The sequence below is a fragment of the Phoenix dactylifera genome, chromosome 5, assembly GCF_051530095.1.
Source record: "Phoenix dactylifera cultivar Ajwa chromosome 5, Ajwa_hap1_PhDact_Kaust_v1.1, whole genome shotgun sequence".
Lineage (NCBI taxonomy): Eukaryota > Viridiplantae > Streptophyta > Magnoliopsida > Arecales > Arecaceae > Phoenix > Phoenix dactylifera.
The window spans coordinates 20,305,624-20,331,206 of record NC_143194.1 but is presented as its reverse complement, the minus strand read 5'-3'; the positions used below and the strand labels follow the sequence as shown (position 1 = coordinate 20,331,206).

General features: G+C 38.8%; 3 protein-coding genes across 10 annotated transcripts; 2 read left to right on the top strand and 1 right to left on the bottom strand.

Moving 5' to 3' along the window:
• Nucleotides 1-232: 232 nt before the first annotated feature.
• Nucleotides 233-8,785, top strand: LOC103722706 (uncharacterized). Of its 8 annotated transcripts, none has more exons than XM_089930717.1 (4): nt 484-762; nt 3,951-4,018; nt 5,910-5,953; nt 6,040-8,785. In XM_089930717.1, the coding sequence occupies exon 4, from the start codon at nt 6,431-6,433 to the stop codon at nt 8,387-8,389; it is 1,959 nt and encodes a 652-aa protein (XP_089786843.1). In that variant the 5' UTR covers nt 484-762; nt 3,951-4,018; nt 5,910-5,953; nt 6,040-6,430; the 3' UTR covers nt 8,390-8,785. The 8 variants fall into 8 exon arrangements, with proteins under 8 accessions (XP_008811579.4, XP_089786845.1, XP_089786843.1 ...); XM_089930718.1 differs by having other exon boundaries at nt 3,951-4,021; XM_089930716.1 differs by having other exon boundaries at nt 3,951-4,287.
• Nucleotides 8,786-10,447: 1,662 nt separating this feature from the next.
• LOC103722705 (very-long-chain aldehyde decarbonylase GL1-9-like) lies at nt 10,448-21,659 on the top strand. The gene is made up of 2 exons (XM_008813355.6): nt 10,448-11,383; nt 20,759-21,659. Exons 1-2 carry the CDS (start codon nt 11,153-11,155, stop codon nt 21,293-21,295), a joined length of 768 nt encoding a protein of 255 aa, XP_008811577.2. The 5' UTR covers nt 10,448-11,152; the 3' UTR covers nt 21,296-21,659.
• Nucleotides 21,660-24,182: 2,523 nt separating this feature from the next.
• Nucleotides 24,183-25,001, bottom strand: LOC103722704 (auxin-responsive protein SAUR77). Its single transcript, XM_008813354.6, has one exon. The coding sequence runs from the start codon at nt 24,802-24,804 to the stop codon at nt 24,394-24,396; it is 411 nt and encodes a 136-aa protein (XP_008811576.1). The 5' UTR covers nt 24,805-25,001; the 3' UTR covers nt 24,183-24,393.
• Nucleotides 25,002-25,583: the final 582 nt, after the last annotated feature.

Sequence of the window (25,583 nt, the reverse complement as noted above, 5' to 3'; positions counted from 1 at the left end):
TTCAGATATAACGAAGCAGAGGGTGGACATCATCCGTACTCTTGGATATTTTTAGATTCAATTAATAATTATGGCCGAATCATCTTTTAGAATGACTAAGCGAGCTTGCAAGTTTAGTCGGACATGTCAAAGGTCTGCTTAAACGGCTCCCAACTCTCACCAGGAATCGAAACATCTAACGTTTGACTTGTTTCTTTTGGGCAATAAAAACAAACGTAATTTATTGGGCACCGAGTTTAGAGAAACAAGACACTGGCTCTGATATGGTAACAGCTGTCTGCTCTCTCTCTCTCTCTTCCCTTAAGGCTACCTGGGCGTCATACAGGCGACGCTCAGCGGCAGAAAGATCCAACTACCGGCGAGGCTAACGGCCGCCAGGCGCCGCCCGATATCGCGACACGGAGGCTGACGGACGCAACGGCATCCGTCCGTCAAACTCCGCTGTGGGCCCCGTCGCATTTAGGCTTGGAATATAACGGCGCATCGCGTCACAGATCGCCGGATGCCGCAGGTGACGTCTGCCAGCTCAGCACCCGCCGTCATCCCTCCACCATCCTAAGAATCCAACAGCATTTTTTTTATTTCAAAGAAATTTCGTCGTTTTTCTCCATCCACCACCCCGCGTCTCCTCTCTCCCTCTCTCTGGTTTTAGATCCCTGTCGCCGTTATAAATCGCGGGCTCGTGTCTTCTCAGTTCTGATCTCCATGGGAAAGTCGAGATTTTTCGCCGTCTCTACTCTCTATCTCATCAAGGTCTCAGAGGTACTCTCTTTCTCCGTCTCTCTTCTCGTCTCCCTGCGTGTTAATTTTTTCGTGGAACTCTTGTTCGATGGTGGAGAGTAGCGCTGTGTTTTGGTGCTAGGGTTTCCCGGCCTATTTCGTTCAAGTTTGTTTCTTTTCTTATTTTATACTAGTCTTCCTATAATTAATGCTAGGATTTGTGATCGAATGCTCTGAATGTTGCATCTTCTGTTGGATTTATCTATTTGGGAGATTGTTGAGTGTTTCTGGAGCTGTGTTGATGGTGGAAATCCGGTGTTTTTGTTTGATTCGTGTTTATTTCTTTCACTTTGAATTTTCTTTTTAATGTTTTAGAACGGTGATATGTATCTCTGCGGCTTTGGTTCACTGTCAGGGATTGGCTTATTCCGAGCGATGGAATTTTTTTTTGCGAGACTTCTAAGATCTTCTTCTGAAAGAAAAAAAATCTTTTTTCTTTTTCTTTTTTTTTTGTTACTTTATCTCTTCAAACGAAGAATTTTAAAGTACCGACCATATGGTTTGTGATGGTAGAAAGGGGTTCTGATAGAACACCTTTTGTTGGGCGATGATTTTAAAGGTTTTGAATGGACTAGACATGCTTAAATCTGCTTGATTACATGGGTATTAAATGCTTAAAAATCTGCCTTTCTTGTTTAAAAAGAATACTTCTCCTTCTGTTCTTTCGAGGCGATCATGATATATTTGTTGCCTTTTATTTGAGTTGTGCTGTGTGGTTGAATGTTTTATACCTCAAATCTCAGAGTATTTAAGTGATTGTGATTGATTGTCAAAAAATTTTAGTACTTTTAATTTGCCTGCTAGGCTTTCATGTATATGCTAATTAGATCTGTCTAATTTCTCATGTGTTAAAAGAAAAAGCAAGAGAAAAAATGTGGTTGTCTGAGATCTTCTTCTTTTACATGGTGTGCATGTGTGTATGTCTTGCTAGCAACTTCAGAATGTTATGGGCAAATATAAGAAGCTTTATCAAATCTTAATTTCCTGTAGGTTCACATGGTATACATAAAAGCTTATATTTTTGCTTGTAAATATTAATTCAACAAATTTCCTTTTTTATTTTCTATCCACCTCTTCTTGGATATTATGAAGAATTAGTATTGGCATCTATATCCATGTGGTGGGATGCAAGGCATATGCACTTTTATATTTTTGGTGTTGATATTTAAATTTTGAAAACATCTGTAAGTTATAACAAGCATTTTCTTTCTCCACATTTTAACCTGGTAAATTACATTAAAATTGTATACAGTAACAAATGAAGCAATCTGAATCTTCTACTTCAATTAGAACTGTATCTTGCATTGAGTTTCAATTGCAATGATATTTTGAATAAAGTTGATTGATTGCCTTTTTCCTGGTTGAACAGTTAAGCAAAGTGACAATAATTTTTTTGCTGCAGATACTTAAAACAAATGAATCTTTTAATGGAAAAAACCATATAAAGAAAAATATGTTCTACTTGGCTTAACCTTTATCCTTATCTATGATGTGATGTTTAGTTTTATATATTATTTTTACAACTCTACATCAAAAAGATTGATTACAAACATTTTCATACAATGAACTACTGGGTCCATAAAAAATCGCATGTTTCAGATCTCTTTCATTGTGAATTAGATGATGTGCTTGTCATCAAAAGTTTCATAAAGGGTCTATTGTGTGACAAGTGAGATAGTGAGGTTTCATAGGTGAGTTTTCTATACCAAGGTCAATGTTAATATGTAATCTCCTTGCGCTGTAACTTTTATCACTGATATGCACAATGAGATTCTAACTGCATGTTACTTATAAGTGATACCACCCTAGTTGCTGATATAAGTATTTGATTGAATGCTTAAATAAGTATCATGGAGGAAAATTTTGGAGTGGAAGAGTTTGAAATCTGCAGAACTGTGGTGGACTGTGTGAAAATGCAGTTTTACTGGGAATAAGAATCAAAAGATGGTGTTCACTAACGTTGAGTCTTAAGATATACTCTTTAGTGATTATTTTCATGATAATAATAGATCAGAGCTAGGAGAATGGCATGATAGAAGATTGTGTATCTTATTGAACTAACAGAAACTGGATGAAGGGGATGGGCCTCCGGGATCTTTGGTAATTAAAATCTTTTGTTTTGATTGAAATTATAGAAATGGACTTTACAAATTTATGTGGATCAAAATCTTTATCAAAAAAGAGTTCTCGGACATGTAGATGAGTGTCACATGGTAGGAACATTGATGTGGATATATAATAAAACCAACAAGAATAGGATAAATGATTGATGCATTATTTTAAGAATAAGAGGCACATGATTGAAAATGAAATGGTGGAGAACCAAACTTAGATGATACATGACGAGTTAAGAAAGCCTTAGCAGTAAAATGCTTAATTGGTGTAGAACAGGTGCAGGGGAAGGGACGCCTAAAATCGTCTTCATGGAAGTAGTGAAAATGGATTTAGAAACAATAAGGATGCAGCAGCATACAAAAGAGGGTAAGTTGGAGGACATCAAGGAATAATGGCAGGCCAGTGGATAAACCGTTAAGAAAATATTACTAGTGCTAGCAATAGTAGTGCTGAGTCAAGTGATTCTTATGATGACCTTATACTAATATTCTAATAGTTCATATTTCTTTGCACCTGTTAAGATGAACTTACAGTTAATATTCAGGAAGAGGTGTTGCAGTTTATGGAAATTGTGATAACTGATTGGACGGTGATAGATTAGTATGTGAAAATTATGTTCAAACTAAAATGGTCTATAAGTCACTTGATCTTGACCAGAATATATATATTTTGCCAACAACTGGAATCAACTGGCCTAAGACCAAAATGATGATCAACAAATACCCCACAGAAACAATTATTCTGGCTTTGCTCTATAATGAAAAAAAATGCAGATATAGCCTAAGAAATCTCACATATCTAACATATATGAGTAACTTGATAAAATGGAGAGGAGCTTCTTTGAGTAAGATTTGCCTGTGATGGTTTCTTATGGTAGTGCTCTGTCAATTTGCATCTAAGAATGATCGTACTACTTTCCAAATTTGATGGTGAATTAAGCTTGACTTGGCGACTGGATATGGCCCCTGTATTTGCATTGGAAATTAACTTGATTCATATGGTTATGTTTTATCATATGATGTAAGATATGATTTACTCAATATTTCTTGATGCAGTTGCCGAACCAATGTAGTTGGGACAAGGCATTACAGTTCAGATGTGACTAATGACAGACTTACTCCTGGTGGTTTGATCTGGCCCCTCATGAATGAATTGCAGAAGAGCTCTTTTTTCATCTGATTATGCTTTTGAATATTATATCGATGATGATTATATGCCTGCATTTTGTGCAATTGCCATTCCTTAATAGCTTGAATAAAGCTTGTTCTTTATGGCTATGATGGTCTATTTCAGAAGCACAGTACTGTTCAAAATATACTGGTGAATCAGATTGGCCCATTGACTTGATTTGGTCTGATTTAACTTGTTCTGGGGCCTTGAGCTGGTTGCTGGGTAGGTAAACCTAAGTTTCAAATCACACAGATTGTGTTTTTCTCTCTTATTTCAATAATAAAACTACAAAAGAAAGAAAAGAAGAGAGGAAAAAAGGGATGGAAGGAAAAAAGAGAAGTGATATTTAACATAAAACTCATAAAAAAAGGGTATCTGAGGAGCGTCAGATTTACGCAGCCTTGCCTCTCAGTGCAGAGAGGCTGTTTCCATGATTTGAACTAGTGACACCTAGGTCACAATTGAGCAATTTTGAATTGTTGTGCCAAGGCCCGCCCTCTAACATGAAACTTAAAACCATTTGGGTAAATTCTTGGGTCCATGGAGGCATGCTATTTTCTTATTATTCATATGTAAAAACACATTTCCAGATGCATGAAGTTTCGCTAAATGTATCTTTAAATTTCTAGAAATTCACTTAGCATAGCAAACAAGCATGTTGATTATGATCGAGCATTGAATAATATTTTACAATTTTTGTTTTTTTAAAAATTATTCGTTATCATGCATATGTCGTCTTCAACATGTACAATTTCTTAAGCTTTAGTAAACAATAAGCTAGAATGTGTTTAAGAAAGATTTCATATATGTTGCATGCCATAGAAAATAAATCGTTCATGCATTTTTAACATGTTGTGCTATTTGTTTAGAATTTCTCGATTTCCTTTTTCTAATTTAATTAAATATTTTTTGAGCCAAAAATAAACCCAACAAAGATGATAGGTTAAGTATTATTCATATTTTTGAACACAGACGGTTAAAACGAGGCCTACTTGCTATGATTATGATGAGGACTGGTGCACTCAAATAAGATTCGCAATGTACTAGCCAGCGTTGTGGTATCTCAACCATGTCAAGTTTTGGTTCCTGGGTAGAACCTTTTGCGCAATCTATTTGGATCTGTATATTGGTTAATAAGAAGGGTCAAAGTACATAAGATCGTATAACAATGAGGTGGCTGTGGTAAATTTTGAAAGGTTATGGTGAGAACTGAGTATCAGGAGGAATATGTGGTTGCAGCAAGTTATTTGCTGGAGATATGATAATTATGCCGTAGGCTTTGTCTAATGAATAAAAAGTAGCTTCATCAGGATAGGAGGTCTGATTTTTCCTTTTCTTTGTCAGTAAGAGAAGAGCTTTGAAGGAAAATCTAAATCTAGGGAATGAAGTTATATGAGAGGATTTTTTAAAAGGAGAACTGACGGCTGGTGATCTATTTATCAGGAATATACTTCAAGGAAGACTCATACTGGACCCCAAAATCTGGAAAAAAATTGTTTGTTTGTGGTTATAGTCGTTTATTTTGTGCTTGTTTAAACACCTTTCATTTGTCAGATTGGGTCATCAATCATGCATGCCCTGGTTATTGGAGCTGAACCTTTGATACCAGCATCAGATAACGAATCGTCTCTTTGTTTATATGATTCTGCATTCGTTTGGTTGTTCTTTTGTAGGGTGCAGAGTGCTGTCAAAGCCAATCCTTTTGTGCAACCGCAATGTGTTTTACAAGCACAAAATCCTAAATTAAATTATCGTCATATTTGAAACTTGATTTCAATAAATCATCTTCTTGGTGATTTTTTTTCTTTTGTCCTGTGGAATTAAATAACTAATCTCATGTGCAGATTTAAATTGCCTGAATTGATGACAATTTTGCTACCTAGATATGGTGAGCTTGCTTGTGCCTATTAAACAATATTCTATTAAATTTGTTTTTCAAGGTTATTCTGTTGGATTACTTTTTCTTCATTGCAGAGTAATGAAGTTTGAGGACTCTCCAACCAGTGTGCTGCTTCGTGGAAACCTTTCTCACTTTGCAGCCTTATCAGTTATTCTCCAAGGCTTTTATCCTCAAAACATAATCAGATATCTGCAGAAACCGATCACATTTTGTCCAAAGTTAATTTGTCATCAAAACGGCAGACATGGACAGGGCAGACACATCAGGCTTTGTTAGCAGTGGAGGTTGCAATTTAACATTCCATGCGTATTTCCATTTCACTTACTCCATTGTTTTAAACGACAAAGGCTTAAGAAAGAAGCACTAGAAAGATTTAGCGGACCTCATCTGCCGTCAAGCCCTCTTACTGCTGCCAAGTCCTTCCAAACCTTTATTGCATCTGTTGCCTCTTATTTTGGACATAGAATGGATTTTATGATGACAAATCTTCTGTCACTTGGAAAGAGACCTCTGATGAGTTCTACAGTCACAGGATCAGCACATAACTCAACGCATGGCAATACCGATGGTTTCGGAGACATTGCATTGCATCTGAGCTGCTCGGACTATGACACCAGCAAGACTAATAAAACAGTATATCCTCTGAACAACAATGATCTTTCTGCACAAGATGATGGCTGTCGGTTGGTCCTCGGATTGGGTCCAACTCCAACTGCCTGTTTTTCAGGTTATAGCGCAGCTGGAGTTAGTAAAACTAAAGAATCTGCTACTTTTACAAGCCAAAACTGGGGGTCTGAATCAGATTCTGAAATGTTAGAACTTGGGCTCTCGAGGGGGCATGCGGAACCGATGGCCAAGGTGGATGGCAGTCCAAATCTTTGTTATCCCCAAAATCAGTCACCTCTCATTAAAAAGCATTTGCTGATTCCTGTTGTTGATGAGAATTCAACTTCAGCCAACAGAAATTCAGGGGGGCACATGCCTGCTCTCCTTTTTGCTCCAGGGCTGGATGATGCAGGCTGCACTGAAGGTTTGCCAGAGACCCGTAATCTATTAGACCTTGGAAGCGATGTAAATGCTAGTCATCATTATCACCATCTTCAACATGAGCTTCAAGTCAGTCCTGAGCCTATAGCTGCAGCTGATTCTTCGGTGGATGTTGCCTCTGGCTGCCCTCCTTTTGGTCGGAGGACTTGTCATCATCTTAAGAAATGCATGTTCGACGGGTGTTCGAAAGGTGCTAGGGGAGCTTCCCGGCTCTGCATAACCCATGGAGGTGGGCAACGCTGCCAAAAACCTGGGTGCAACAAAGGCGCTGAGAGCCGGACAGCTTTTTGCAAGGCCCATGGAGGAGGGAGGCGATGCCAGATGCTCGGATGCACCAAAAGCGCCGAGGGAAAGACGGAATTCTGCATTGCCCATGGAGGAGGGCGACGGTGTGGTCATCTAGGGTGCAGTAAAGCAGCCCGTGGGAAATCAGGGCTGTGCATCAGGCATGGTGGCGGGAAGAGGTGCGCCGTAGAGGGATGCAGCCGAAGTGCCGAGGGCCAGGCGGGGCTCTGCATCTCTCATGGAGGGGGCCGTCGATGCCAATTCCCCAGTTGCGGAAAGGGTGCACAGGGGAGCACCAAGTATTGCAAGGCCCATGGTGGGGGGAAACGGTGCACCTTTGAGGGATGCACCAAAGGGGCCGAGGGGAGCACACCCCTGTGCAAAGGGCACGGTGGAGGAAAAAGGTGCCTCTTCGAAAGTGGCGGGGTCTGCCCAAAGAGCGTCCATGGAGGGACTAATTTCTGCGTGGCCCATGGAGGCGGGAAGCGGTGCACAATGCTCGGATGCACCAAAAGTGCCCGTGGCCGTACTGATCACTGTGTGAGGCATGGCGGTGGAAAGCGGTGCCACTTTGAGGAGTGCGGGAAGAGCGCACAGGGGAGCACAGATTTCTGCAAGGCACATGGTGGAGGGAAGCGGTGCACATGGGGCTTAGGGTGCGACAAGTTTGCGAGGGGAAGGTGCAGGCTGTGCGCAGCTCATGGTAGCATGAAGGCACGACAGGAGAGCGAGGCTGTGAAGAGTGGGAGCATGATCGGACCAGGCCTCTTCCAAGGGATTGTGTCCTTGTCCGCAATGGCAGGAAGCAGCACGGACAAGGATTACTCCACTTCATACTCCACTTCAGGGGCAAGTTCTGTTTCGGATTGCACCGAGTCACCGGTGGATGGACAGCAACAGCTTCTTATTCCTCCGCAGGTGCTGGTTCCCGTCTCTATGAAGTCCCCATCTTCTTCATCAGCATCAATGACTGTGGGAAGCCTGACAAAGAGCTCTAGGCTTATGATCCCCGAGGGAAGGGTGCATGGTGGGAACCTGATGTCTCTGCTTAGAGGAAGCTTCAAGAATGCTGTGGATGGTGGGCTGGTGTGAACTCTGCTCATGTGGATCGATCCTTTGAAGTATGTATTGGGAAGGAAGAAAGGAGAATAGATTAATAGTATCATGCGTCCTTTGTATGTTTTGGAGTGTTCATTGTAATTGAAGTGTCTAGCTAGCTGCTGTGAGTTTGTTGTTTCTGTCTATACTTGCATCTGCTGGGGAGACTCAAATTTGGTGCCTTGATGCAATGGGCTCTGACTGAGCTTCTGAGCTGAAAAGCCTTAAAACTCTCTCATCCATTGTGAGGCTTGTTGTGTTTGTATTTGGTTCTGGTATGCATGTGTTACTTTAAATTGTCACTGTAATTGTGATTTGGGTGTAATAGAATAATTCAGAACAACAGGCCATTGCATTTGCTTCATTGCTCTGGCATGTTGATTATTTGTATGTCATGTAAGCTTATGCTTTCTTTTTTTTCTTTCAAATAAATGAGAAGATGCTGCTCACTATGACCATAACCATGAATCTCCCACCCACTTTTATCACAAAATAGGCCATGAGGGCAGTTAAGACAGACTCTATATCCATGCAACAAGGATCTGGGTGAATGAATGAGCTCTCCGAGTTACAGACAATTTTTGCTCAGACCACTGGATCATGGAGAAAAACGAGGAAGAAGAGGTCCGTTATTTTGTTGGTTGGGGAGAGATCGAAACAGCTAAGTTGGAAAGACTACAGAAGCAATGGAAAGGGAGGGATTGGAGAGGTTGAAGATCATATGAAGAATGAATCTTCTTCCCACATGTTTAATAGTTCGATTAGCTACTTACAATCAGATAACCTTGGATGGGTCATGCGGGGGTTCTTGATTAGTTGCAGCTAAGGAAAGACAAAAGCCTGTTTAGCATTGTTGTTATTTTTGTGTTTTTATTTCCCTATAAATTAGTAGACTTCAGTATAGGGATTGATGCTGAAACTACCATTTGCCTAAAACTTCTGCCCTTCTTTCCTTTTAGTTTGAAAGTTTTACAAACAATTTAAAGAACAAAAGGGTTTTATTATACATATTTGCTCAATCTAGCTGAATTTTCTTCTTAGATTTTTGAAAACAAAAGCAATATCAAACGGACCCAAATTTATTGATACTTGATTTTAATTCAATCACTTCTACTTAGATCATGGACTGAATGTAAGTTTATAATCCTAATCATGCAGCTTCATGATTTAACCAGGTCGAACTGAACACATGAACTTCCGATGGCCAGATCCTTCAGCCACAATCATCCAAATCCAACCAAGTTCACCGTTAGCAATGGTGAATTTCAGACAAAACAATAGGGTAGCAAAGGTGGCCTAATTTATACCTACCAAATAATAATAATAAAAGGAGGTCTAACTTATACACCAAGTTCATATTACTCAACTGTACTCATTGAAGCAACCTATATGATGCAGCTGTGTATAAACTACCAAAGCAACAAAAGAGATGCTACATAAACACAAACTTTCTCTTGCAAATCGGAGACCCCAAATGACAGCCAGTGATTGGATAGGACCTACATGATATATCAGAAAAATGCACTAGAATTCTAGTAGATACATGTTTGTATCTTGGACTAGACCTCTCGAATTCAATCCCAAACTAGAGAATCGATGATCGGTACTTCTTACCATGCATGTACACATCCGAAACCAAGATCCTACAATCCTTTGCAGATAGGAATCCCTCATTGACACTATTATTGGCTGCAAAGTCTACAATAATAGCAGTTTTGAGACTTTTGGCTCATTTCATGCATGTGTATATAATTTACAAAGTTTTTAACCCGAAGGGCATGGTGCCCAATGTCTAGAATGAGAGAATTATACTCGCAAAAGACATTGGAAAAGAGTCATAATCTCACTGATGACTCTAAAGAGGGTCTAAAAACTTAGTTGGTTGCACTCGCGCCAGATTAACCTGTGTGTCCTTTAATCCCCCCGCCCCCCCCCCCCCCCCCCCCCCAAAAAAAAAGAAAAAAAATCTAAAAGCATATGACTCCAAAGAAAGTGGGATCCTTGCAGGTCAAGCCCAACAAGTCACGCCTGGTCACCGTGGAGTCCAGATATAAAATATCAACATACCATTCACAAACGTGGAGCTTTCTCCCAAAAACTAGTTCCAGAAGGGAAGTCCAAAGAAAGGTATACCTGTCCAAGTCTCCAAGACGGAGACGACTCTAAATAAATTCCTCCATCTGGAAAAAGAAGAGAACAGGGCAAAGGGAAATAGCGCATAGCCTTTGTGGTCATCCGTGTACCCCGATCCTAAAAAATATCTCCTCCAATCTCTTCCACATCCGCAACCCTAATGAGGTATCTGAAGGGTTTTGTTCGGATTTATTCCTCTTGACTCAAAGCCGTTCCAAACTTCTGATTTTGATCCCGGAACCCTGTATCTTGATAGAATCTTGAGATCATAATCGCGAGCACCAATTTTTATCTTCAAAACCCTCGAAGGTTCGATCTTTCTGCCGATTTCTAATGCCCCCACTGGATTCCCGAGTTGTTTTCGATCTTTCCAAGTTCTCCCCCGTGCTCTGTTCGTTAGCTGTGTATTCTTCTTCCAAAACGCCCAATAGAACCCGAGTCTGCCTTAGTTTTTAGATCTGTAACGAGAGTACGAGATAGAGCGAGGATTTTGATTTCTTGTGGGAAAAAAAGCGATCTTTTTTTCACTGTGTCGTTGTTTTGAATCAAAATCCTTCCTTTTGCTTGATGGGCTACTAATCTCTTCTTGTAAGCATTCCTTTGGGTGCTTTGTTTCTTGGTAGGATGGTTCTGTGGGAAGGCTATGTCAGTGATGAGCTGATGGGCACGTTTGCCCCCATTGTTGTTTATTGGCTCTACGCTGGCATGTATCAGCTGTTGCCCCCATTGTATCGTTACCGATTGCACACTAGAAAAGAAGAAGAGCAGAAGAACTTGGTGCCCTTGTCGTCGGTGGTTAAGGGTGTTCTACTTCAGCAGCTTGTTCAAGCCACTGTTGCGCAAGTTCTTTTCCTGGTGAGAATTGAGAACTTCCTTCTTTTTGAATTTTAAGTTTTGAAGCAGCGCCACATTTCTATCTTGCCTCTGTTAAATGTGAATAGCAGCTTGCTTATACTTAAGGAATTGACTTGGAAAAGCAGTTATTTGTGAAATTGGCTTCTAAATAATATGGCTTCTAAGTGTTTAACCATAGGTTGGAGAAAAATTTGGCTTTGTTTTACATAGAATAGGTACAAAGTTAGAATTTGTGGATGCAAACGATATGAGAAAAGGTTGACAGGTGCAGAGTTCTTCAAGGCATTCTTCTCATAGAAATGAGCATGGCATCCACATTTATTTTTCTTTTGGTTTTGAAAAACAAATTTGAGTCATATGTCCCACAAGTTGTACTTGAGGAAAGTATCTGTGTATATTGGCAAGTTAATGTAGTTAAATAATTGTTTCATTTCAATAGAATGGCTGCTTGATTATTGGTTCTATTTGTGACATGATCGCCTTGAAAAAAAATTATGGAGAACCACAAAGATTTGTGCTTTGCCAAAGTTTTATATCAAGATTATGATGAAACTATTGGGTCTAGAAAGAGATGAGCCAGGTAAGACAAGTAATCTATAGCTGTTATCATTATCATTGTATAGATCCGTGTTCAATGTGACCTTGATACTTGTGTCATGCAAAGGTTCCTGAAAGAACATAAGCCTATGGCATTTAAAACCTGACATTGACATATCTAGTTTACTCATGGATGTTAGGGTGCATGTTGTGCAATATAGAATTGGTCAGTCCAGCTTCCATACTGTTCATCAATATGACATCATGTAATGTTCCACTTGGAGGCTAACATGTGCTGATGCCAGAATGAGAGAGTGGATTGTAAACTGTCAAAAAGCTCAGATGACTATTTTTTGGCGCTGCATCATCCACCCTATCATTTTTATGTCACCTTGGAGCTATGGATGCTTCTTTGGTGATGGCCAGTTAGTTCGTTAGACCGAAGTTAGCCTAGATGCATTAGTTATCATGTTCGAAAAGGATTTGGGTTTGACACATAACAAGTCAGGCAGTTAGCATTAGTCTTAAGTTACTTTAGTTTTTGATTTTTGGGTCAAAATATCTTATGATCCAATTCTAGCAAACTACACATCTAACACGGCAAGCAAGAATGGTAATTGAAGACAAGCGATACCAAAGACCACATTTAGTCAACCAAAAGCAACGACTCTAGTATAACTTCCTCAATAAGTACGTGATGAGTCAGAAGCTGAGACTAGTGTATACAAGCAAGCTTTTCAATGATAAAATGCAAAACAAAGTTGAAACAAAGAAAATATATACATCAAAGAGTTATCAGAAGTACAGAATGCACTATCACATCAAACCACCCGGTATAGTCGATATCGTACCATGAATCAAGGCGGTTTGTCATCTTAGTATAGGATTTTGCCTAAACTAGTGCGAACTGGTCCTACCGGGCCGAACTGTTTGGAACCGCTCGGGTCTAAGTGGTTCGGCTCAATAAGGGCCCTAAACATATTTTGGGACCTCAATAATTTGGGGAGAAAGAGATCCAACACCCTTTTCTTCTTCTGTTTCAAGTTAAGAGAGGATAAAGATAGGAGAAAGAGAGGGAGAGATTGCAAGGGTATGTAACACAAAAAATCAAACAATATTATATTTAAACATCAAAAATGAATTCACAAAATCCTATTTTTCAATCAAAACTAAGTAAAAATTATTAAAACTTGAAAATAAAAATATATTTTTTAGTGTACTGGTTGATACAGTACTATACCACACCAGTTTTCTATCGATATGCAGTCCAGTATCAAGATTGAGAACCTTGGTCAGAAGTGTCAAAGATTATAAGTTTTTCACTAATGTAGGAATGTAGGTGTGAAGTTAATTTTTATGTCCTTTCATTTAGTAATCTCTATTTTTTAGGCATTCTCTTAAGACTCTTTTGTGAGTAAAGCTGCTAATGGACTTGGCTTGGGCAACAAAAAAAGGGCTTCATACCAAGCTCAAGCATAGTGTGATTTGGCCCCACCCTAGCTTAAAGCCTAGATTTCATTATATCATCAAGTATTTATAAAATTATATAGCATTATAATATTACCCTAACCTGTAACTAGCCCTGACCTAGTCAATCCCCTCTTCTTCCTAATCCATATCATGCTTATCCTCCCCTCTTCTCTTCTACCCCTGTCTTCTCATCTCTTCCCATCTCCCTACCCAATCCTCCTCTCCTCTTCGCTTCCTTCACCCTCTCACCCTTCTATCACATCTTTGCAGCCCTATCACTCCACCACTCTCTAGTTGTCCCATTCACAATGCCCACACTTAAGGCCCACACCTCTTAAGCCACTTCCTTCATATTATTGTATGTTGAAACTTAATCTGCAAACCTACCACAATACTCATCTCCAGCCACTATACTTACACTTCTTGATCCCAAAGCCTGCCCATCTTCAGCAACTACGCTGGCCATGTTTTTACTTACGCTCGCCCATTATAACTACTATGTGAGGCACCTATGCTCAAGTTCCATTCTTCCTAGCCTTCAGAAAACCTACTATGCCTACAACCCAACCTTTCTCTCTCCTTTTCTCTTTCCTCTTGTGCAAGCCCATATTGGGCTTAAGCCTTGCCTTCTTGATCAGAAGATGGGCTTAATCTAACTTGTGTTATTATATAAAGACCTAGATCAACCATTTTTGGCTAGGCTTGGGCTTGGGCTTGGGGTAGCTCAATTCTCTCAGCCATGCCTGTGGATTCTAGGAGTGAGGGGTCTTTCTAGAAGTAAGGAAGACCTCAATAACCTATAAAGATAACCACTTTGGCTGCTTATTTACAGTAATTGAATAAGATTTCTCTATAGGTCTATTTTTCTCTCAATCACTATTATGCAATATTATAGTGTTTTTTCTCTTAAAACCTCATGATGTTGATTTTCTAGTAGCTTGAAGTCTGTTTTCTGTTGATCCTGTATTAGTTTGTGGGCAACCTCTGCTGGCCTCATAATACATGCTTGTTAAGTTGAAGCATGCTGATTTTGGTTTAGACCACCATTAAAATTTCCTTTGTTCCATTTTTCTTGCTTTCTAGTTAGAATAATTAAAACTTGCATTTTGTTTTGGTGTATTTCTTAGTTAATTCTTCAATATGTTTATGAGCTTGCGCCTGTATCACTTGATACTACTTGATAATGGTCTGCTAATCTTGCAAATAATTTTGCCAAGCAAAAATGTAATAATAGTGTGCACGGCTGGATGCTCTTTCATGTTTGCTCATTTTTACAATATGAATTGGTGGGTAGATTAGAAGAATATTCTGTCCTCTACCTTAGGTGACCTACTTGTAAATCTAGTTGAAAACCATAATTGAAGTGGTGACTGAAACTTCCATATTTGTTCTTTTGTCCTTTGCTTTATTTTAGCATTATGGATCACTTGACATGAATTGGCTTAGGAAACATGCTTAGACTTTAGATTGAGCAGTTCTACTTGTCTTTTCGAGGATTAACCTTGAATGTTCATAAAAAAAATTTGTTGCCTTAAGTGTGATTAATTTACAAATGGTTTTAGACAGACTTATATCTTGAAGCCTGATCTCAATGGTGTTGCTTAGGCTACCTGATATGAGATGCAATGACAACCATTTTTTACTTTTAGCATGATTTGTTCGAGTGTTTCTCCTTTTCCCATGCAAACAGCATGAAGACCATTCTAGCTTATTTGGAGTTTTGAGATTGCTTGTGCATAGGAGATAGTCTATATTCTTATATCAATCTTCGGTTTCCTCCTTCCTCTTGTAGGACTTTGTCTCTGATGCATTGTGCGTTCTTCTTATGCAAAATTCTCTCTTAGTATGGTATGCTAGGCTTGCCAACGTTTTTATATTGTAGACACTAAAACAAACATAAATGGTATTCACATGGTTTGTGAGGTGATAGTGTTTCACCATGATATTCTACTATTTAACAAAATCTTTTCCTAGACATAGATACAACATAGTGTTAGTAAGATATAAATCTATATGTTGAATTTCTTGTTCCAGGTCTTTGTTGATATGTGGGGCTTTGTGGCTTTTTAAGAATTATGAAGGCAATGCTAGTCAATAATGGTCCAATATATGGTACTCATAGTTAGCCAACTAGTCCTAAAAGCTGCAAACTAACTACGCTGTTTATGAATAGCTTGAGCTTGGCTTCTTGAGAAGCTTGTTTGAACTCATTGAATAATTAAATAATCCAAGCTTAAACTTAAGTTTTAACTTTTAAGCTCAATTAGTTACCAACACTAAGCTCTGTTGGATTTGGCTTGAGGACAGTTAGGTTCAACTGCAGTAACATAGTACCTCAAGAAATTGCTCCAGAACTCTTTAAATGTAAATGGTAGGACATTTAAAATCATTGAACTATGATGAAAAATTGAGTTAGTTTTGGAGTTGGCCTTAGCCTTATGATTACTAATCTTACTACTAAAGTTAGAAGTGCTAGAGTCTAGCATAGAATAGAAGCTGGATGAGACTACATAAAGAAATCACTAAGGCTTGAGGACAAACTTGAAAACTTTACAAAATATATAGGCAAAGCAACCTGGAGCATCTTACTTAAGCTCGGGATAGGCTCGAGCTAGATTCAAGCTATATCCAAGTTCAACTAAACTTGAGAAATTCATTAATTGCCTTAGCTCGGTTAGTTTGCGCCTCAGTTTTTCTCTATACTTTAAAATAGCATTGCCATGTAATTTTGGGTTTCTTATAGTGTTGGAAGGTCCGTGCTGTATTTTTTGAGCTATAGGAATGTTGATCTGATTTTTGTATATTGCTATGGGCATAGTGAAATGCACATGTTGCTTGGTTTTATGCAGAGCATCTAACATCAAATTGAACCTCTGTAAATTAGGTCAAGCCTGATTTTAGGCTGGGTCCAGGCTGGCTAAAAGCTGTATTAACCTTGCTTGACCCAACTTGAAATTTTAAAAACATTAGAGTACTTATCTAGTAAACTATATACATCAATTAATATATTAAATATTTACCCACTTCAATCTTAATTCAAACCTTTCCTTTTCTTTCTTGAAATCCAAATAAAAAATCCCCAACTCTATTCTTTTGATAAAACTCTTTCTACCATCCCATTTCCATTGCCCCACTTCCATGCCTCCACCCCCTACACTTCTTTCTCTTTCTTCCTCTCTCCCAAATCCAGCACAACTGGAAGACAAAATACTGGATCAGGTTTGCTTTACCCCTCTTTTTCTCCCTCTTCCTGGCTCCTTGCCAACTACTCATTGTCAACATCCTTGTTCATGATAGCCACCGTCACTTCATCACTGCCATCACCTCCCTCCCCCCTCCCCCACTAAAATGCAGTCATGAAAGGGGATTAAATTGTCCCTATGTTCATCAGGTTAGGCTGGGTTTGCCCTGGGCCTCAATTTTATCCAGTGGATCAGCCTCCAGCTAAAGGCTCTTTGTCAAAGATTAGGCTGGGCCATGCTACAAATAGCATGTTGGCTCTTGATATTGATGTTAGGCCCAGCTCAAACCTATCCCAACTGAACCAATGTCCAGGTCTACTTCAAGTACATGGATGCCATTGGAAGTTTTTCTGTTAGTAATAGATTAAAGGCATTCTGACTATGCCCCAATTATGTTGTATACACTCTCCGTTATTATTTCTCCTCATAATATGTTTAAGGCCTTGTTTAGTTTGAGAATACTTTTATCTGTGTTAAGAGGAATAAATGGCTAACAAGTTTCTTTGAAACCTTGTTATGTCCCTCCCCCGACTTTATTCCAGAGCAGAAAGTGTTATTTGGAGTCATAAAATAGAATAAAAATATAATAAACAGGGTTCTTTCTGCAGTATCCCCAAGCCAACCATGATCTATAGTGATAAAAAGATAGGGGAGTTCATCTCTCAAACAAGAATACATTTATCACTTCATAGTGCAACTACATTAAGCAGGCTAGAGATTGCCGCTTGGGGAAGTCACAACCCAAACAGTGGCAATATTGAGAAGTTTGTGTGCAAACATAACCATACATACACGCGTGTTAAGGGTTCAATCACCTAACATTATTTTGTTTTCAGTCTTGGATTGCCACCAATATAACACACTGCTAGCATCAGAATCAGAGTTGGGGATTATTTAGTGCTCAGAAGACTCTAGACCCTGATAAATCATCAAGAGGACCACAATGTTGACAACACATGTTGTGTGATCAGAATGCAATGGCTTATCTTATTGATGATGTTATGTGGAGTTTATGATGATGACACGTTTTTGCATTTGATCTTCTCATGCTAGTTGAGGGAGCAATTTGGATAGTTTGATATCAACCTTAACAAAGATGGACAAAAAGTCTTAAATTTCATGCCCCATGGGTTGTGGCAGGTTTTTCTTTTTACTTTGTTTGGATTAGGGTGGAGGTTTTTCTTTTTACTTTTTCGGATTGGGGCGGGGGGAATAGGGAGGGAGGGGGGGAGGGGAGGGAGATAGAGACAAAAAGAGGAGGAATTGTGCAGGTGTTGACAACTTAGGACTTGATTTTTGATAGAGTATAGATTCTGTTGTGGTCTATTTTTTGGACCAAAAGGTTCCACTCCCAATATTTTAAGAAAGTGTTGCTATTTTCAATTTTTACATGTTGTTGGCCTGCACATTTATATGTATATTTCCTTCATTGGAAATTATTTTCACCCATTATTTCATTGAACATAGAAGCATGATCTCGTCACTTTGTTATCATCTACACTGTACGTGTGCAACCATATGCACATGCATAAGAATTTATGCCTCAAAGAAGGGATTGTGTATCGAGTGCCTGAGAGCATCACTTGATATTCATATTTGTTGATTTAGACTGCAAAATGATTCATATCCAAGTTTTAGTGAGACTGGAGTCCTACACTCGGTCTTGAATTAGTGTTTGTATGTATTTGACAAGGACTTCCTCATCATTCAAAACAATTAAAGCATATATTATTGAAAGTCAGGAAAGAATAGAGAAATACCTAACTAAACATGGACGGAAGCTGTTGGGAATGAATTTGCAAAGCTTGAAATGACACACGAAAGGTAGCCCTTAATCAAGGATTTTACTACTGTGTGATGTATTCATCATGGACTAGCATGACCTGTACAGCATGTTGAAATATATCGTGCTTTTCATGTGCCTGAATATGTGTTACTATGTCAAGGCACATAGCAAAGAAAATAGATCTGTGCCATGTTTGGGGGTAACGATACAGATTGGTGGACCCAGCCCATGCTTGTCATGGGGTGGCATGGTAATATGGAATGGTACCATAATGCTCCTTGCTGTGCAGTGAATGTGCCTGGTGCCTTGACACCCTGTGACGGTACATAGGAAAGTAAATAGTCTGTTCCCATGCATGAGGTACCAGTATGCACTGTCATGGATCAACATAAATGCTACAAGGTACCTAACTCTACCATACTCATACCTCTTCACCATGGTATGTACTGGAAGGCATGGCCCCATAAAGTATGATGCCTTAACCCCTGGACCTTGTTAGGAATGCTTGTTGGAGTTACAGAGCTGAATTAAATAGTTGGGACAACACATGATGGTTATAGTTAATTTTACTGTCCTAAACATTTGGTATGTTACAATGCTATCCTATTATAACTTGCATTTTATGATTGGTCTGTCGTTGTACATACTGTGGGAGTTTTGATACTTGTTTCTGACAACTGATCTTTGGGTGTACATTCTGTTCCATGTATGAAATGCAGGGTGCATATGTTGCAAAGAGTGAAATAAACATTAGGGCCTTTGCACAATAGCCCACGTTTCTCTTACCCTCAGATATGGGAAAACATTTTTGTGGCAGCCATATGTAGGAGAAAAGTAATTTTGCCAGTTAAATGAGTTTATTGTGTAGAATGGATGAAGAATGGGCTTTGGTACTACATTAAAATAAATATAGGGTATAGAAGTTTTTGTCAATGAAGATTTTCTCACTAGAAAGTAATGAGTAAGAAATCTTCAACTCTAGAGGGATCAGAACCACCTGCCATGTCCCCCAGATGTTGGGTTGTTTGCAACGTCATATTAAGCATACGAAGCTTAGATAAAAGGTAACTTTTTTGGGTATTTCTTCATTATTTGAGGAACTTGATGATGAATGTGGTGCAAGTGAAGCTTTACCTGCCATTGCAATTGCAGAGAAGGAAATAATAAAAAGCTATTTATTGAGGATAGATTTCCTAAACACATATGAGCTCTTTTTTGTAGGATTTTACTTCATTATGCTTAGGTTCAAGTCTGTGGGGTTTGTGAAGAGGGTGTACTGAAGAGTAGGCAAGTAACGATCTCCAAAGGTGTTGGGGAATGAACAAAGAAGATTCTCGTGACAAAGCTCAGAATTTGAGAACAAGTGAATGACATGCACACTGTAAGGTGATGAGAAGACAAGATTGTTATGGTAATGTTTGGAGGAAGCACATTTTAAATAGAGATTCATCATTAGTAAATAGGTGTGTCATGACAATTGCCCTTTGATGCAAAGTATCATCTCCAATGATAGTCATGTACAGCGGTTGTAGCATATGATCAGCCTTGAGTTAAAAAAGCATGGTAGATCTCACAGAAGACAAAATCAAGTGACGCGTGACAGAAGTGCTCAAATTTGGACCAATGGACCTGTTGGGCTGTAGAAGTCACAATTTAGGTGATGCTCCTTGGGTATGTGGTTCTCCAAGCATGAGAATTTTGAAACATGTACAACATGTTTGGATTGAGAGAAATGGAGAGGAGAAAATGAGGAGAGATCAAATTTTCTCTTGTTTGATTAGAAAAATAAGGGAAGAAGCAGAGAGAAAAGAAGAAAAATAGAGAAAAGTTATTTCTCGCAAAGCCACAAAAGTGGAGAGAAAAAGAAGAGAAACAGAGAGAAGTTATTTCTCCCAAAGCCACAAATTTCTTTTACCCCTAAGTGGAGAGATTCAGAGAGAAAAGAAACCAGATGCTCAAAATTGGTTTTTTTTATTCCGCCTTTGCCCCTAAACTGGACAGTTCAAATAAATTTCCTCTCTCTCTCTCTCTCTCTCTCTCTCTCATGCATCCAAACAAGTGTTTATTTTCTCCTCTTCTTTTCTCTCCTCAATTTTCTCCTCTCTCTTGCATCCAAAGAGTGTCGTAGTTGCATCCTTCACTGTTAATGAAGTCAAACTTTAAGAAAGTGGTATTTTTCAACATAGAGTTTCAAGATTATATGATTGGCATGCCTGCTTTTTTGCTCTTTTCTTGCGTTAGGCACCAGCATTAAGATTTTTAGAAGAAATTGCCAGCAACAGATGCTGATATGACCTTTGTATTGCGTTTATATAATTCTTTTTCCATTTCTTATTTCAGGTAACTTCAAGTTCAACAGGGACTCCAATTCAGCCATCCATATTAGTTCAACTGATCCAGATCTTTGTGGCAATGCTAGTGATGGACACATGGCAATATTTTGTGCACCGATACATGCATCAGAACAAGTTCCTTTACCGCCATATTCACTCCCAACATCACCGTTTGGTAGTTCCTTATGCAATTGGAGCCCTCTACAACCATCCATTGGAGGGTCTCCTTCTGGACACCTTGGGTGGGGCCATGTCATTCCTGATCTCTGGGATGACGGCACGAACATCTGTTTTTTTCTTCTGCTTTGCGGTGATAAAGACTATTGATGATCACTGCGGCCTCTGGCTGCCTGGTAATATCTTTCACATTTTCTTCCAGAACAACACTGCCTACCATGACATCCACCATCAGCTTCAAGGCACAAAGTATAATTACTCTCAGCCTTTCTTTTCTATTTGGGACAACATATTGGGCACTCGCATGCCCTACGCCTTGGTCGCCCGCCAGGAAGGGGGGTTGGAGGCAAGACCATTGAAAGACTAGTTTTAAGCCTTCACATCGATATGTAGGTCTTTGTCTATAATGCCAGTTGTGGCACTGCTCCGAAGATCAAACAAGCAAGACAATTATCATCAGTTTGCAAGGCTAATGAATCTAAGAGAAGATGGAGATGTTTCCATCGAAATGTATTGCTTGTTTCTTTGGCTGTGTAATTTGATAGTCAACTATAGTCCTTTTCTGCTGCTCCTTGGAGAGTGCATCAGCTTCTTAAATCTTTACTTTTTATTTTTGGTTATGTAGATTTTGAGTTTTGTTAATATCTGGCAGGTCATGTATGGAATCTGGAAGCTGCCACTAATATGTTTGACAGATTATGGAAACAGATAAGCTGATGTTTTTTATCTTATTTTGGCACATTTCTTTTATTATTATTATTATTTGAACAAACGACTACCACCATTGGAGCGTCTGAATGTACAACACAAAATCCTACATGTAGTCTCCGAAGGCATCGCTGTATATAGCTGTTGATTGGATGGTCTTCTACGCGGCACATCACTTGAGAGATTTTTTTTGGATGAACCAGATGGATGTTTTCTCCTTGCTGGGTCAGCTTTTTTTTTTTTATTTTTTTGATTGTACTTATATGCGTGTGGTGTGAGGAGCCGGTGTATCAAAAAAAAAAAAAGAAAAAAAAGAAAAGAAAGGTATCGCTGCACTATTTGGCCAGTTAAGACTGATCTACCATATTTAACTTAAACACAGTCCAATAGGAATTGAAGAATCAGAGGTGAACTTCAGCACAAGTTCACTTTCTTGAAGTAGGCTGATGTTGCGACCGAGTTTGAATCCTGAAAGAGTTTGCAAGTGTTAAAACTGTAAATTTCTTTGTGCAGTAAGAGGTATTGCAAGTCGAGATACACAGTGCTAATGCTCTAAACAGCATTTTAAGGCACCTTGAGAGTTTGTCGCAAGCACAATCACCTCCCGTTTCAGTCCAGCCTTAAGTTCGAAATTAATTCAACAACCCTGCCAACTCAATCAGGGTATGGTTTTGCTTTTGCAATATTGATGCGATCTTCCTCTTCTCTCTCTCATCCACAGAAGGATGGGAGGAAGTCTGGACAAAATCTGAGTGATGGCAAGATCAAACTCAAGTCATCGATATCTGATCCAAATACTTCTTTTGCCTTTGAGACTCGCCATGATGAAACTTAATATCAACTCAACTAGTTGGCACCTTTCTGGATGTAGCTATGTCAAAAATTCTGAATGGTCACCACTTCTTCTCTCTCTCTCTCTCTCTCTCTCTTTTTCTCATGCACACAAGCCAAATGAAATCAACTCAACTAATTGGCACCATCAAGCTATATCAAAATTTCTGAGTGATGGCAAGATCAAACTTAAGTCATCGATAGATATCCAAACGATATGGCATTAACTCAACTATTTGGCACCCTCCTTGATGTATGTACTGAAGTTGAAATTTCTGAATGGTCACTTTCAAGCTTTGTAAGTCAATCTCTGAAAACTACTTTGGTAATTGGCCTGCCTTCTCAGTGTCGCCAAATGGTGTGGGTTTTGGACTTCCAATACAAGTTGAAGGGTGAGAGGCCTTATTTTATTCGTGATAGAAGCACCTACACTTATCAAAATTTTGAAGATTAGGACTCAATGAAGTTTTTTGACGGTGTCGTCTGCAACTTGGCTTCTTTAGGTTGGTAAGCACACAACTTTTCATAAAGAACCTAAGTTTGAGATCGAGCTCTGTTAGAATCTTAATAATAGGACAGCAACAAGGTATCCCTCTATGTAGGCAACTCTAGGTCCTCTATATTTTGCTCAGGAAAAAAATCTAGGTATCATTCTGCAAGAATGCAGCCAAAATAGTTAGCAAATATGGATCCCACTCTTGTTTTGTGTGGAATTTCTAATTAGGCTAAATTAATAACCTAATTTTTGGTTAATAAATACATCCATCTATGCATTCATATGAATAATGCGTGTTTAGAATTTTGTAGTTTGGTATGGATCTTTCAACCACCTATATGATAACAGATCTTGATGCCTCCTTTCTCCTAGAGAAGGAGGGAGAGAGAGAGAGAGAGAGAGAGAGAGAGAGAGAGAGAGAGAGAGAGAGCTTGATGCCTCAAGAATACATTACTGCTAATTACTTTCAGAGTATCAGAAGATAGTTTTATTGATATCATTGTAAAATATTTGTACTCATGAATTCATTATGAACATGTGTTAGATAATATTAGTTCACAAAAACTTCGATCTAATCAAACTTAGTTATGAGACAGGTTGGCAGCAATAACAAAGTAGATTTAGATGCATATATACTATGTTTTTTTTTTTGCCTAATGAAAGCAGGATGTTAGATTTATCTTACTCTTTTGTCTAAATGATGACATCAATATGCTTACATGAAGCAAATTGGGATCAAAGAATATATAACTGTAGATCATATTGGGACTTCAAATAGCAATTATTATTACAATTACATAATTACCAGGAAATAATATAGGCACTTTCCCTTCCAATTTTACCAAATAAAAATGAGAGAATGATTGATAATCTATCATCGAAAGATGAAAATATTGGTTCTAATCAAGGATATAAATTCTTAAATTTGTTTTTTTCCTTAAAATGTGAATCTTCATTCAACTGATAGATGTCAATCAAATTTAAACCGAGAATCCAACTAAAATGATGTAATAGAATCATCCCTTCTGCTTATAATTACCAAAAAAACATGAGAAAATCAGCGATATCTGCCATCTAATCCAAGAAAGAAGATATGGATTAAAGCATAACATCTTCAATTATAATTATGCGGACTATAATCCAGATTCCAATTTCCGAATAGACCGTTGGCTTTTCTTTTCTTTTCTTTTCTTTTTAACTGACCAAAGAGAGAGGGATATTTTGAAGAAACAATAATTACATCAATTTCGCAACTTATTTATCTATTTACTGACTAGAAAACAGAACCTCTGTTCACCCTTTAAATGTACATCCTCATGGCAATAAGAATTAAACAACCATGAGCCCTTATCACCCAAAAGAACAACACTGCTTAATAAAATCAGATTAAAGGCTAAAAGATAACACTTTTAGAGAACCTCTTAACCTCATCAATTATCCTGGGAATAGAACTCTATGATCTCCTTCAAGTTGAGCTGGAGCATGGATGCAGAGGAGGAGGAGCAGTCATTGTAGACCAACCACAGCATGTGCTCGAAGAGAATGGCGTCGATGTCGACAAAGATCGAATCTTTCCTCTTCGACTCCCTCCCCTTCCTCTCTTTCCTCACCATCTCCAGCAGAATCCGGAAGGGGGCCATGTCTAGAACGAAAGGGTCCACCAGGAACACCCTCCTCTCCTTCCCCACTACCACCCTCACCGTTGAATCCTCCTCCCCGTTGTAGCCATCGACCGGCGGGAGAGCGCGGTAGCCGAGCCGCGACGAAGAGGATGGCCAGCGGAGGAAGACGCAGCAGCCGATGGGACCAGCGCCGGCGATCGAATTGGCCGGAGAAGGCATTTGGATGAGAATTTTACGGGTTTTGCTGCTCTTCTTCTCTGTTCTCTTCCTCAGGTTTCTCCGTGCTTGGAGTACTCCAACGGTCGGTTTTTATTTATAAGGATGATAGTCTTTTTTTTACCATTTCTTGGGGGTTTATTTGCATGATGAGCTGGCATGGTAGCCGTTGGACTGGCAGGAGGGCGGTGTGGACTTGGCCAGCGGAAAACAACGGCTTATATAGCTTGGCTCGGATCGGCTTGGGCTCCACCAGGCCAAGGGCAAGATAAAGCCCTGTTCTAGTTAGAACAGCAAACATCATTGCAGTCCATTGGCATGCTATTGGTTGGCTATGAAAATAATATACATACATACATACATATATATTTGTACCAAATATATATATATATATATATATATATATATATATTTCAAAAAATAAGTTTTAGGATTTAACCAATGCATAGCCCTCCGGCACTAAACCAAGAACAGAAATAATTTATGTTGATTAGCATCTTCAACAAGCTATAAATAATTTATGTTACCATATAACGAGATAATGCTTTACGTATAGTAAGAGAAAAGCCTTAATATGCTACTCCATAATGATAAGATATTAATATTGAAAAACTAAACATGTTATTATAGATATACATATGTATTTGATTTACCATCTTGATAGTTTCCCATGGCAATTATAAGAAGGTAAGGTTATTTTAATCTATTGGCTCTATGACTATTAACTACGACAAATATACTGGCAATGCTATAGTTTTGTTGTGCAGCAAAGGAGTTTTAAT

Bases quoted from the DNA above. Each gene is read 5' to 3' on its own strand.
- LOC103722706 (XM_008813357.6), top strand. From the start codon at position 6,431: ATGGATTTTATGATGACAAATCTTCTGTCACTTGGAAAGAGACCTCTG.
- LOC103722705 (XM_008813355.6), top strand. From the start codon at position 11,153: ATGGTTCTGTGGGAAGGCTATGTCAGTGATGAGCTGATGGGCACGTTT. The intron at 11,384-20,758 runs GTGAGAATTGAG...TTCTTATTTCAG, and splicing joins TTGCGCAAGTTCTTTTCCTG to GTAACTTCAAGTTCAACAGG.
- LOC103722704 (XM_008813354.6), bottom strand. From the start codon at position 24,804: ATGCCTTCTCCGGCCAATTCGATCGCCGGCGCTGGTCCCATCGGCTGC.